The sequence below is a fragment of the Tursiops truncatus genome, chromosome 12, assembly GCF_011762595.2.
Source record: "Tursiops truncatus isolate mTurTru1 chromosome 12, mTurTru1.mat.Y, whole genome shotgun sequence".
Lineage (NCBI taxonomy): Eukaryota > Metazoa > Chordata > Mammalia > Artiodactyla > Delphinidae > Tursiops > Tursiops truncatus.
The window spans coordinates 12,294,963-12,310,381 of record NC_047045.1 but is presented as its reverse complement, the minus strand read 5'-3'; the positions used below and the strand labels follow the sequence as shown (position 1 = coordinate 12,310,381).

The 15,419-nt window shown below is 34.9% G+C and overlaps 1 protein-coding gene across 14 annotated transcripts in view; it reads right to left on the bottom strand.

The window, feature by feature from the left end:
- SENP6 (SUMO specific peptidase 6) overlaps positions 1-15,419 on the bottom strand; it is a 101,070-nt gene that overhangs the window by 44,236 nt on the left and 41,415 nt on the right. For 10 of the 14 annotated variants that reach the window (XM_019929311.3, XM_019929317.3, XM_019929308.3 and 7 more), the window contains one exon: positions 11,925-11,995. The exons of 3 other annotated variants lie outside the window; for them this stretch is intronic. In XM_019929311.3, coding sequence (XP_019784870.2) covers positions 11,925-11,995 — 71 coding nt within the window. Of the gene's footprint in view, positions 1-3,377; positions 3,488-11,924; positions 11,996-15,419 lie in introns of those variants that run through there. One more of the 14 variants, XM_019929321.3, reaches the window with a different exon arrangement.

Below are 15,419 nucleotides of genomic sequence, written 5' to 3'. Positions count from 1 at the left end.
ACAATTAACAAGGCGGGAAACAAGGGGTCCAAGCCGAGAGAAACTGAAAATTTTTATTGATAATAGAGAAAAACATTGTTTATATGTACCACATCTTCTTTATCTATTCCTCTCTCAATGGACATTTAGGTTGCTTCCACGTCCTGGCTATTGTAAATAGCACTGCAATGAACATTAGGGTACACGTATCTTTTCGAATTGTGGTTTTCTGAGGGTATATGCCCAGGAGTGGGATTGCTGGATCACGTGGTAGCTCTATTTTTAGTTTTTTAAGGAATCTCCATACTGTTCTCCACAGTGGCTATACTAATTTACATTCCCACCAACAGTGTAGAAAGGTTTCTTTTTCTTCACACCCTCTCCAGCATTTATTGTTCGTAGATTTTTTTTGATGATGGCCACCTCATTGTACTTCTCTAATAATTAGTGATGTTAGCATCTTTTCATGTGCTTTTTGGCCATCTGTATGTTTTGGTCTTCTTTGGAGAAATGTCTATTTAGATATTCTGCCCATTTTCTGATTGGGTTGTTTGTTTTTTTGTTACTGAGCTTCATGAGCTGTTTGTATATTTTGGAGATTAATCCCTTGTCGGTCGCTTCATTGGCAAATATTTTCTCCCATTCTGTGGGTTGTTTTTTCGTTTTGTTTATTGTTTCCTTTGCTGTGCAAAAGCTTTTAAGTTTAATTAGGTCCCATTTGTTTTTGTTTTTGTTTTCATTACTTTAGGAGGTGAATCGAAAAAGATCTTGCTGCGATTTATGTCAAAGAATGTTCTCCCTATGTTTTCTTCAAAGAGTCTTATAGTACCGAGCCTTACATTTAGGTCTTTAATGCATTTTGAGTTTATTTTTGTGTATGGTGTTAAAGAATGTTCCAATTTCATTTTTTTTACATGTAGCTGTCCAGTTTTCCTAGCACCATTTATTGAAAGAGACTTGTCTTTCCTCCATTGTATAGTCTTGCCTCCTTTGTTGTAGATTAATTGACTGTAGGTGCGTGGGTTTATCTCTGGGCTTTCTATCCTGTTCCATTGATCTATATATCTGTTTTTGTGCCAGTACGATACTGCTTTGATGACTGCAGCTTTGTAGTATAGTCTGAAGTCAAGGAGCCTGATTCCTCCAGCTCCATTTTTCTTTCTCAAGATTGCTTTGACCATTCAGGGTCTTTTGTGTTTCCATACAAATTTTAAGATTTTTTTGTTCTAGTTTTGTGAAAAATGCCACTGGTAATTTGACAGGGATTGCATGAATCTGTAGTTTGCCTTGGGTAGTATAGTCTTTTTTTTTTTTTGCGGTATGTGGGCCTCTCACTGTTGTGGCCTCTCCTGTTGCGGAGCACAGGCTCCGGACGCACAGGCTCAGCGGCCATGGCTCACGGGCCTAGCCGCTCCGTGGCATGTGGGACCTTCCCAGACCGGGGCACGAACCCGTGTCCCCTGCATCGGGCAGGTGGACTCTCAACGACTGCGCCACCAGGGAAGCCCATGTATAGTCATTTTTGACAACAATGATTCTTCCAATCCAAGAACATGGTATATCTTTCCATCTGTTTGTGTCATCTTCGATTTCTTTCATCAACGTCTTATAGTTTTTGGAGTACAGGCCTTTTGTCTCCTTAGGCAGGTTTATTCCTAGGTGTTTTATTCTTTTTGTTGCAATGGTAAATGAGATTGTTTCTTTACTTTCTCTTTCTTATATTTCATTGTTAGTGTACAGAAATGCAACAGATTTCTGTGTGTTAATTTTGTATCCTGCAACTTAACCAAATTCATTAATGAGCTCTAGTAGTTTTTTGTAGCATCTTCAGGATTTTCTATGTATAGATACATGCACTTCAATGTGGATAGCAGCACTATTTACAATAGCCAAGACATGGAAGCAACCTAAGGGTCTACTGACAGATGAACGGATAAAGGAGATGTGGTACATATATACAATGGAATATTACTCAGCCATGAAAAGGAATGAAATAATGTTATTTGCAGCAACACGGATGGACCTAGAGATTGTCATATTGAATGAAGTAAGTCAGACACAGAAAGACAAATATCATATGATAACGCTTATATGTGGAATCTAAAAAGATGGTACAGATGAAATTATTTACAAAACAGAAATAGAGTCACAGATATAGAAAACAATCTTATGGTTACTAGAGGGGCAGGGGGAGGGTTAAATTGGGAGATTGGGACTGACAAATATACCCTACTATACACAAAATAGATAACAAAAAACAAACAAAAAACCAAAAAAACCACAGAACCAATATATAAAGTACCCAAAGAGCTAATGTTAAATAAGCTAATACTATGAATTGGCTCACTAATTACTTCGAGAAAATTAATTTTGGAGAAATTAATTTTGAGAAATCAGGTAAAAAGGAAATTGCTTTCCCAACTTAAAGGTTTATACCCCCTAAGATGGCATTTTAAATATTGCCTTCAACGTTGTACTTAATCCTCATTTATGGCCTAAAAATCCCAACCCTGTAATCATTTCGTGGGCTCAATTAAATAATGTTCTAGCAATCAGTAATCTCAGATTTCTGCACCTGCACCTCACCTGAAAATATATAATGTTCATACTGAACACCTAATGTTCATATGTTCCCCCAAAGCTTATTTTACAACAGTTTATATATACCAGTATACCCTTCTTCATTGAATTTACATCTGTAATATGGAAGCTCTTCTGTATCACTGTGTTATTACAAAATGATTTTAAGAGGTTTTTAGATTTTTAAGAAAATAAATTTTGGCACCAAAAACGGGGGAAAAAAAAAGATAATAGAGAAAAATGATTTTAAAATCTTGACCTCCTAAATCAAGATTATCTATAAGGAACTAAAGGAAAGAGACAAAAAATGCAAAGAATATTATAAGCATGCACAGAGTGAGTAAACAGGAGGTCAATCTGTAGAGAGGAGAGGATAACCAAAGAGAAACAAAAGATTTTTCTCCTGTATGGACTCTCTGATGAATGAGAAGATGTGAATGCTGACTGAAGCCCTTCCCACACTGTTCACATTTATAGGGTTTCTCTGCAGTATGTGCTCTTTGGTGAGTGTGAAGTTTGGAACTCTTGCTGAAGCCCTTCCCACATTCATGACAAGTATAGGGCTCCCCCCCCCGCCCCCGTATGGACCCTCTGATGAATGCGAAGATCTGAGCTGTGACTAAAGTCCTTCCCACAGTCGTCACATTTGTAAGGCTTCTCTCCTGTGTGCACCCTCTAACGGATTTGAAGATTTGAGTGCTGGGTAAAGCCCTTACCACAGTCATCACATTTATAGGACTTTTCTTCCATGTGGACTAACTGATGAATTCGAAGATCTGAACTCTGACTGAAGCCCTTACCACACTCATCACACTTACATGGTTCTTCTCCTGTGTGGACTCTCTGATGAACGTAAGTACTGAACTCCGACTAAAACTCTTACCACGCTGATCACACTTAAAAGGCTTCCCTCCTATATGAAGCCTCTGGTGAATGTGAAGTAATGAATTTCTACTGAGGTCCTTATCAAAAAAAGAAAATGCAGAGAATGACATTAATTAGACGTTTTAAGATGAAACTTCTGAAACCAACGTGATGTGGAAGTATGGCAAATGACTGACAGTGTATGGGAAACTAGAGTAGATCTACAAAGAGACAATAAGCATAAATAAGTTAATGTCAATGTCAGGATTAAGAAATTCCTTTGGGATTCTATCTTCCATGGAAAGAGAAAAACACTTGAGAAGATTATGACAATTCATGTGAAAATTAACTAGCTTCAAATTATAGCCAGAAACATAATATGGCAAAAGATTTAAAACCTGACTGGTCCAGGAATGGCAAATGCCTAACAACAAGAGGCTCATGGAAGTTTTAGCAGCTAACTGATCATGGAAGTCATTTTTGCTAAACTGTGCCAAACCCTCAACAAAGTACTCCAGGGAGGTACTTGAGATGAAACCTATGTGACACTCTTGCTTTCACTGAATGCCCCCTTCTGGGGATGAGAAGGTGAATACTGAGTGTTTACCCAAGACCACACAAAACAAACACCAAGATTAACACGAGACACCATAAAGCACACTACTGTGTGCACACTATAGTGTGTTCCAGATACACACACTGGAATACACACACACACACTGGAATACTACTTCCCCATAAAAAAAGAATGAAATAACCTCATTTGCAGTAACATGGATGGACCTAGAGATTATCATACTAAGACAAAACAAATATCATATGATATCACTTATATATGTGGAATCTAAAATATAATACAAATGCACTTATTAAAAAAACAAAACAAAAAACAGAAACAGATTCACAGACAGAGAAAACAGATTTATGGTTACCAAAGAGGAAAGTGGGGAAGGGATAAATTAGGAGTTTGGGATTAGCAGATACAAAGTACTATATATAAAATAGATAAACAACAAGACAAGGCCCTATTACAGGGCACAGAGAACTATATTCAATATCTTATAATAACTTATAATGGAAAAAATATGAAAAAGAATATATATTTATAACTGAATCACTTTGCTGTACACCAGACACTAACACAACAGTTGTAAATCAACTATATACGTCAATGAAAAAAAAAAAAAGATTGGGATATTTCCTGCTGGATTTTCTAGCTCAATGTCTTTTTAATATACCACACTATTTCCAGATACGCAGCAAAGGTAAGAATATGGAAGATATTATGAGACAAGTAAAAGTGATTAATAGGTTGGATCTTTAGAATAAATTTTAAAACCTAAACTTAAAAAAAAATGTCCTCCATAAAAAGAACATTTATAGTAGCTTTACTCATAATCTTAAAACAAACAACCAAACAAAAAACCCCTGGATGGGCTTCCCTGGTGGCGCAGTGGTTGAGAGTCCGCCTGCCGATGCAGGGGACACGGGTTTGTGTCCCGGTCCGGGAAGACCCCAGATGCCGCGGAGCGGCTGGGCCCGTGAGCCGTGGCCGCTGAGCCTGCGCGTCCGGAGCCTGTGCTCCGCAACGGGAGAGGCCACAGCAGTGAGAGGCCCCCGTACTGCAAAAACAAAAAAAACCCTGGAAACAACTCAGGTGTCCATCATCAGGAGAATGATAAGCAAACTGATACAGCCATACAATGGAACACTAAAGTAACAAATTACTAATGCATGCAACAACATGGGTGAATCTCAAAAAAACTATCCAGAGTGAAAAGACTTACAACAAAGAGTACACATTGTATTATTCCACTTATATGAAAATAGTTACCTTTGAAGGGGCAGGGATGAGGAGTAACTGAAAGGAACATGAGGGAACTTTCTGCAGTGATGATATCATTTGTACTATGTCTTCCCAGGGCTTTGGGTTAGTAAGGTATGTGTACTTGTCAAAATGTACTTAACTGTACACTTATGACTTGTGCATTTCATTGTATATAAATTTTATTTCAAAAGAGAAAAAGAAAACTAAAACATATATTGAACTCTAGATAATGATATGCCTGCTGAAGTGTTTAGGAGTAAACTGTACTGGTGTCTGTAACTTACTTAAAATACATTGGAAAAAAATAAGATGTTTATATATAAATGGATGATTAGATACACGGATATGTGATAAAGTTAAGTATAGAAAAGTGTTAACTGTAGAATCTATGTAGTAGATATATGTGTATTCACTGTGAAAGTCTTTCAACTTTTTGGTATCTTTGAAAATTTTCATAATAGAAGTCGGAGGTGGGGTGGGGCAAGGACAGCCCTTAACTTTTTTGTTTGAAAATTTAGTCGTGATATTACTAATCTGCCGGAAACTATATACCTCAAGGACAGTTAGAACACAAACAACTATCTTTATTATGGTTATTTATTTGCTTTTAAGTTATTTCTATCATCTGTCAAAAGAGAAAGACTAATTAGAAAAACAGCTGGTTTTCTCCATCGTGTAGCTGTTACTATGACTGGTTTTCAGTATAGAATAAAATGGCAGTCATATATCACACTCTCATTACAACCTCCTTAAAAATCACTTTTGTCTATGCGAAATATGTGATAAACAGGCAAAGGAGACAACAGGCAGACATGAATAAAAGAAGAAATCCAAATGGCCACTGAACACATAAAATGCTTTGTCAGTAATGAGGAAATTTTTAAAAAACCAAATACTACCTCCCTATCAGCCTGGCAAAGCCTGAAGGATAGTAATATCTACTGTCGCTGAGGAGCATGTGAGAAAACAGGCATACTCAGATCCTGCTTGCTGGGAGCTGACACCCTTTACAGAAAGCATTTTGGCAGTAATATATCAGAAGTCTTTAAAATGTGCATAAACTTTGTCCTTATAATTTTATTTCTAGGGATTTGACCTAAGTAAATAATAGATAAAATACATAATATGAGCTAAATTATTAATAATATATATAATATCAAAACATTAAAAACCTAAATTATGGTACAGAAATATAGTGGGTCACTATGCATTCATGAAAAAAATGACCACAGAGACTTGGCTATATTAACTTGTCAAGTCCACTATATATAAATTCATCTATTTGATTCTTAAACTTCCCTTAATTGTGTTTTTCATTCTGGTTTTCTTCTGATATTCCAATATCTTTTAATGAGAGTATAGAAACCGGATAATAATGTAGCAAAGTAAGAAGCAAGTTACAGAACAGTAAACATAGTATAAACGCATTTAAAAAAAAAAAAGGGTATATATGCAAAGAAGTCTAGCAAGTTATATGTTAAAGTACCAGGAGAAGATACCCTGACTGGTTAAGAGTGAGCGGATATTTTTCTTCTGCACGAGTTAAATAGTGCTAAGTCAGGTGATTTAGGTTGAAATCATAATGTAATTACATTAAGAATATAATTAAATGTTCACTCAGAGACAGTATATAACGTCTATTAATTCTCTGACAAGAACACAAAGAACAGACTGGAAAACAAAAAGGAAGTTTAAGAAACGAATGAATAGAGAAAAAAATAAGAGATCTTAATTTATAGTTATATGTTGTTATTTTACATACTTAGAAAAAATATAAAAAGAACACCAAACAAAAAAGCAATAGGATATCTGATCTATCCAAAAATTATACTTAATAGTTTACAAGCTTTAATTTAATCCTAGAGAACTGCTTATCAATGCTCGTTAGCTTAGTGCTAATAAATGGCTATAATTCATATTAAGCGCCTCTTAAATGCAAAATAAAGGAGAAAAACAATCATAAAGGAAGTTACTTTAAGTGTTAAGAACTATAAAAAGACGGTGATTTCTTTTTAGGAGAAAATTATTCCAGGTGCTATGCCAGTAACTATTGATCCTGGGGTTTGAAATCTCACCATTTTAAAAACTAACTCTGGGCTTCCCTGGTGGTGCAGTGGTTGAGAATCTGCCTGCCGATGCAGGGGACACGGGTTTGAGCCCTGGTCTGGGAAGATCCCACATGCCGCGGAGCAACTGGGCCCGTGAGCCACAGCTACTGAGCCCGAGCGTCTGGAGCTTGTGCTCCGCAGCAAGAGAGGCCGCCACAGTGAGAGGCCCGCGCACCGCAATTAACAGTGGCCCCCGCTCGCCACAACTAGAGAAAGTCCTCGCTCAGAAACGAAGACCCAACACAGCCAAAAATAAATAAATTTATTTAAAAAAAAATAACTATCTCCAAAGGAAATCCTAAAATAAAATGCAATCTTTATGCAACAATATATGCAATATTGTTATAGCACTGTCATTCATACTATACCCAAGTATACGTGTACCTACCTAACACAAAGCAGCTGTAGTTTACAAGCTAAATATACCAATATCCCTTTCCCAAAGTTTACAAATATTACCTGTCCACATGATTGTGTGTGTGTGTATATATATTTTGGGTTGGCCAAAAAGTTCATTCGTTTTTTCCATAGGATGCCTCTAGTAGCTTAGTTGTCTTTAAGTTCATTTGAAACAATATTGTTAGACTGTGTTGTGACAGCTGTCATATCAGTGTGCATTTAAAAAAAACTTATCAAAATTGGTGAATTTTTGTGTGGCCATTTTTATATTGAAGATGGAAGAAAAATGCAACATTTTTGGCACATTATGCTTTATTATTTCAAGAAAGGTTAAAAACGCAAATGAAACGAAAAAAAGATTTGTGCAATGTATGGGGAAGGTGCTGCGATTGAGCGAATGTGTCAAAAGTGGTTTGTGAAGTTTCGTGCTGGAGATTTCTTGCTGGACGATGCTCCACAGTCAGGTAGACCACTTGAGGTTGATAGCAATCAAATCGAGACATTAATTGAGATCAATCAACATTATACCACGCGAGAGATAGCCAACATACTCAAAATATCCAAATCAAGAGTTGAAAATCATTGGTACCAGCCTGGTTATGTTAATTGCTTTGATGTTTGGGATCCGAAGAAGTTAAGCGGAAGAAACCTTGAGCGTATTTCTCCATATGATTCTTGTAACGAAAACGTTCCATTTTTAAAATAAATCATGACGGGCTATGAAAAGTGGGTACTGTACACTAATGTGGAATGGAAGAGATCATGGGGCAAGTGAAATGACGCACCACCAACCACACCAAAGGCAAGTCTTCATCCAAAGAAGGTGATGTTCTGTATATGGCGGGATTGGAAGGGAGTCCCCTATTATGGGCTCCTTCTGGAAAACGAAACGATTAATTCTAACAAGTACTGCTCCCAATTAGACCAACTGAAAGCAGCACTCAACGACAAGCATCCGGAATTAGTCAACAGAAAACGCATGATCTTCCATCAGGATAACGCAAGACCGCATGTTCCTCTGATGACCAGGCAAAAGCTGTTACAGCTTGGCTGGGAAGTTCTGATTCATCCGCCGCATTCACCAGAAATTGCACCTTTGTATTTACATTTATTTTGGCCTTTACAAAATTCTCTTAATGGAAAAAATTTCCATTCTCCGGAAGACTGTAAAAGGCAACTGGTACAGTTCTTTGTTCGAAAAGATAAAAAGTTTTGGGAACATGGAATTATGAAGTTGCCTGAAAAATGGCAGAAGGTAGTGGAACAAAAGGGTGAATACATTGTTCAATAAAGTTCTTGGTGAAAATGAAAAATGTGTCTTTTATTTTTGCTTAAAAACCAAAGAAACTTTTTGGCCAACCCTATATATATATATAGATATAGATATAGATAGATAGATACACATATATACACACACACATACACATATATATAACATATATATGTTATATATATGTGTATGTGTGTGTGTATATATATGTATGTGTATATATATATATGTATGTAAGTATGTATTTACACACACACTTTATTATGAGTCCACAGGCATAAACTGAATAGGTAAGTAAAGGAGACGGTACAGCTCTTTCCTACAAAAGAATTTCAATTAATAAATGTAAAAGAAATGAAGAAAACAGAAAATTACCATTAGATAAACACCAAGTAATAATTGTTGCCAGCAAGATCCACCAATAGATGCAAAATCAGTGGGTGCAATTTTGAGGAAAAAGAGGGTCTCTGCATAGTGTCAGAGTATCTCTCTCAAGATCTTTATTAAGTACAAAGGGAAAAAAAATAATTCTACAGTGGAGAAACCCAGCAGAAACCACCTAACCAAGGTATCATGTTTAACATCACCAGCAGTAAGACAAATCAACATCATACAACCCCTGATATAATGTGTAGAAAAAGACACAACATCACTTTCATGAAAGTCTTGCCAAAAATGCATAGCCTCAATCTAATCATAAGATAACATCATATACACTTCCAAACAGAAAGGCATTCTATGAAGTAACTGTCCATTACTCTTCAAAATTGTCAAGGAAACTTAGGAGATGTGACAAACAAATGCAATGTAAGATCCCAAACTAGATCTTAGAACAGAAAAAAGTTACCAGTGAAAAACTGGTGAAATGAGACCAAGGTCTGTTGCTTAGTTAAGAATGTTATACCAATGCCAATTTCTTAGTTTTGTAAATGTACCATGATTGTAACATGTTAACATTAGGAGCAGCTGGGTAAAGGGTAAATGAGTCCTATTTTAATAACTTTTCAGTAGTCTAAAATGATTTCAAAATAAAAAGTTTTTCTTAAAAAAAGGTTATTCTTATCTACTTAATGAATATTATTGAATAAACAAAAAATTTTTCAAAAAAGTCTGGGGCTGATTGGTATCTAAAACCATATAATGGGCCAAATCACTTAACTTACTGAAATGCATCTGTGTAAAGGGAATGATAATAGTACTTATTGTGCAGTTCTTCCCTGAGGATTAGGAGTAAGTTTCTTTCTGATCTAAGGAGAAAATAGTAAAGCACAGTGGTTAAGAGAATGCATGGCCTTTAGCATTAAATAGACCTGGATTCCGATACTAGTCTGTGTCCTTGAGCAAGTTGTGTAATCCCTCCGAGCCTCAATTTCCTCCTCTGTACAAAATGTAGGTAAAGTTGAATTTAGCTTATTGAGATCTTGGGTAGGGAGCCACGATAAAAACAAATAATGAATGTAAAGCAACTGACTCAGCATCTAGGGCAGATTAAGAATTCAATAAAGGTTTAAGGTATGAATGTTAAAGAGGCTAATCATTATTACTACACTTAATAAACTTAGTGAACAGAACTATGCATTGTGAAGTATAATAATTCACATTCATAACTGCAAAGTTGTTAAGAAAGGATGAAGCTAAGTTTGGAATATACTCTTTATAAAATAGGATATGTTCAATATATGCATAAAAGATTTTCACCCAAACTAAAAGAAAAATATAGGTGCTTCAAAAAAAAAAAAAAAAAAAAACAGAAACAACAAACTGCTGGCAGTCAGGAAAACCTAGCTGCTATCTATCTATTTATGCTGCGCCGGGTTTTAGTTGCAGCATGCAGGATCTTTAGTTGTGGCATGCAGACTTCTTAGTTGCGGCACGTGGACTCTTAGTTGCAGCATGTGAGCTCTTTAGTTGTGGCATGCATGCGGGATCTAGTTCCCCAACCAGGGATTGAACCCGGGCCCCTGCACTGGGAGCACGGAGTCTTACCCACTGGAGCTGCTTAAAATCACTAGACTTTGGATAATAAGAGCCCCTAGTGCTATTTAAATAAGCAAAGTCCTATGGGATTAAGAGATACAAACTACTATTCGTAAAATATACAAGCAACAAGGATATATTCCATAGCACAGGGAATTACAGCCATTATCTTGTAATAACTTAATAAAGAATAACCTGTAAAAATACTGAATCACAATGCTGTACATCTGAAACTAATATAATATTGTAAATCAACTATAATATTTTTAAAAAGTAAAAAAATAAATAAATAAACAAGCAAAGGTCTGGGACAAACAAGATGGACACACAGATTAAGAATCTGTATTCTAGATAATGAACATCAATTTGATGGTGAAACATTTTTCATAAATGCTATCTGCTCTTATTTTTGCTTAATATATCACTGTATTAAAAATTATTTCAATGCAAATATAAACTTCTACTTACAATAATTTTCCAACATCTACTATTAGCACAGTTTTATCAGGTATGGGCTCTTTTTAATTCAATGCCTAATGTATTCTAAATTTTAGGATCAAAACCATTTTAATCAAGAAAATCACATAATGTAAGATTATAACAAAGAGCAACAAAACACAATTTTGAAGCTATAACCCATCTAGAGTTAATATTTGGATCCTGAGTTTAACAACAATGCTAATATAATCAAAAAGATTTCCAACTATAATCACCTGAATGTGCACTCCTTGAATCATTCCCCAATGATTTCAGGTCACAATTATAATAAATAAATTTTCAAATCAATTATAAAAAAATGGGTCTATATATTCCTATTATACCTGGGAATATTCTAAAACTGGTACCATATTCCTATTCTACCTTCCTTACAACTACTCAAAACCCTTCACAGGTGTAACAAAAAAAACTGCACACTTACCAACACCTTGGGGCCGACTTAACCTTACAGGATTACTTTCAAATTTTTGGACATGAGGTGGATATTCTTTCCTAGAAAAGGAAATTTATATAGTTTCAGTCTAAAAGAAAAATATATTTTTAAAATGAAAAAGTAGAGGGAATACTTAAAATATGTTTACCAAAAGCAAATCATAGCTTGTCATATAAAAAGTGGTACTATAAAATAGTAACACTATATTACCCAAATATAGTAAACCTTAATGCACTATAAGATCCTTAAGGGCAGTGACTATATTTTATTTAAACTGTCAATCTATGAAAGCTGACAGCAGGCAGTCTTTCAAACAAATATTTAATAAATAAATACAAGTATTTGTCCTTTCAAAGTAGTCACTTTGGAAAGTTATATATTTATTCCCCCAATACACAAAACTTTAGAATTTTTCTTTTGGAACTGCCTTCATAATCTGTTTAAAAAAACTTAAAAAAAAACTCCTAATATTTCATTGTCACATGCATTTTTGGAATAAAAAAAGTTAGTCAGCTTATAATAAATACTCAACTTGCCCAATTTTGCTGTAAATGTTTCTAGTTTAAAGATCAATGAATAAAGAATAAAGAGTGAATAAGATCTTGTCCTTGAGGATAATTCCAAAAGCAGTACAAAAAATGTTGTGTACAAAACTAGAAATCATGAAATAAATATTTTAGTCTTATAATATGACTACATTATGGGGGTATAATTATACTTTAAAAAATATATTACATTGTCAGACTTCACACCTAACCAATTTTCAGAATTCTGAACAGGAATCCTTAGTAAATAAGGATCCTAAAATAGTATAGAAGTCCAAATATACAATAGTTTGGGAGAAAAGCAAGAATCCTATAGCTAATTGTGGGATAAAAGCATTAAAGGAGGAGGTTTGCAAAAAATGCAATAAACCAGGGAGCTACAATAGCTACCTTCCCATCCTAAACAAAAGCTTCTAAAAATATTTCCATTTTATTTAACGGGGGAATTAAAGGAGGTTATTCTGTTATTTGTAAATGCATTCACCCGAGTGATCAATACTTATCACAGGGCAATATAATTAATTAATTAAACAAAAATCCTAAAGGAATTTTCCTGTAAGGATTTCATATTCTTATATTGTAAAAGTCAGAGCACCTAAATTGAAAACAAAATATGAAAATGACACAAGAAGAAAATAATAAGAGTAGTGATAGTAGTGTATATGTGACAGTAGTTAGCAAATAGTGAGCATCATGTGCCAGGTACTGTTCTAAGTGCTTTGTATCTAATAATTACTTTAATCTTCACAATAACCTTATAAAGTATATACTGTTGTTAGTACTTTACAGATGAGGAAACTGAGGCACAATGAGGTTAATTAACTTGCCCATGGTCACACAACTATTAAATACCAACATCAGAATCTGAATCTTGGCAAACTGCACCAATATTGATGAGTAATGGTGTTTTCACCATTTCAATTATTATTACTGAGCAGCATTTGGTACAACTGGGTAATTTCCACACTGTCAAAATTTTAAGATTCGTGAGGATACGAGTTGTGAAGATGAGAATTTGCCTTAGAGATAGTGGTACTAGTGTTATTAAAAATAAGGTAGGTTTTCAGCTCCTAACTACATTTAGCTTTGAATAAAATGCATGTTTTTATATACTACACATGCTCACACTAAAAATGATATGAGTCTTATCTTTAAAACAAACAATTTTTTAATCTCTAATTTTTATAACTCTACACTGGAAAAGTAAAGATACCAACTATAAAAGGCAACCGAGTCAATAAATCTGAAGCAAAATACGATGATACAATTATATTAAACTACAAAACCTCTATGCATTATATATTTTTAAAACAGTGGACAACAGAAACAGTAGGTATTCTTAAATACTAAGGATTATCAACAAGCAAAATAATTTGACAGAGTGGTCACAAAATCTGAAATACATGTTTTGGATTTTTGTCTGCTTACTTACTTATTCTGGGGTATGCTATAAACACAGGTTTATTCAGTAATAACTGGCATAAATCACTGGAGGCAACATATCATAGATGTGCAGGGATTTCTGAAAATGCTGCACTAATTCACACTGCTCTTTGCTGTTTGACACAGTGCACTGAACCATGCACTGCTGATGAGGAACAAACAATGCACTGAATATATCATGTAACATCCATGACCTACCATTATCGTAATGTAATGCTAAAAATTATGCATATTTGCCAACATTTCCAAACCTTATGGCCATTCTGTATCTAATATTTACTACATCTTTCCCTATACAGACAGAGCAGATTGTTTTAAAAAATGTATTATAATGAGTAAATTACAGAAATAAAAGCATACCTTAAGTTTAATACAAGAATACAAGAATTTCAGAATAAAAGTAGTATTTGTTTAATAAGGGAATTAAAAGAACTTTCTAGCTATAATCTTGTGTTCTTTAAAACTTAGTTTTTAAAAGAAACTTTGTTAGGTAATCAAAAATGAAATTTCATGTTAATTTCTTAATTTGAGAGTTCCATCACTCTACAGACACTAAAATTTCAAACTCCAAACTACTATGATGCTTAAGGCTAGAATTTAATTTCCTGGTGGATTTTCTTTCCTACCTCAAACCAAGCAGAAACAGAGAAATGTCCCTATCTTCTGTCTTCTACCAAGCGGGAGCATTTTTTTTGCTTCTGAGGGCTTGTGTTCTGCATAGAAGTTTTAGAGAAAACCTCACTTCATGGACCCAACGTTTTTACAAGCTGCATAAAGTGAACTGGAGAGTTTTTTCCTTCTGTGCAGAACTCTTTAAATAACATGAGACTCCTTATTAAAGGTTAGACAGGCTTCAGACCTTTTTTTTTTAATAAACTTTATTTTAGAATAATTTGATTTGCTGAAGACTTGAAAAGACAACTCAGAATTCTCTTATATCCCTTATCCAGTTTTTCTTAACGTTAACACCTTCATTACCCTCATACATATGTCAAAAAAAGAAATCAACATTTGTACACTGCTATTAACTAAATGCCAGGCTTTATTTGAACTTCGCCAGCTATTCCACTAATATCCTTTGTTCCAGAATCCAATCTAGGATCCACCGCATTTAGTCATCATGTCTCCTTAGTCTCTTTTTTGTTTCCCAGACTGTTTTGTTTCCCACTGTTTTTCATGACCTTGACACTTTGGAAGAGACTGGTTAGTTATTTTGTAGAATGCCCCACAATGTGGGTTTGTCTGATGTTTTTCTCATGATTATACTGAAGTTGTAGGTTTGGTGGACAGTACCCATCTCATCACATCATATCAGGGGTTACATGGTATCGATGATTTACATCACTAGTGAGGTTATCCTTGATCATCTGGCTAAAGTAGTGTTTGCCAGGTTTCTCCACTCCAAAGTTATTTTCCCTTTCGACATTCTATTTGGAAGCAAGTCCAATCAGTCCAGCCCACAAAAGGGGCAGGGGTAGTTAAATTCTACTTCCTG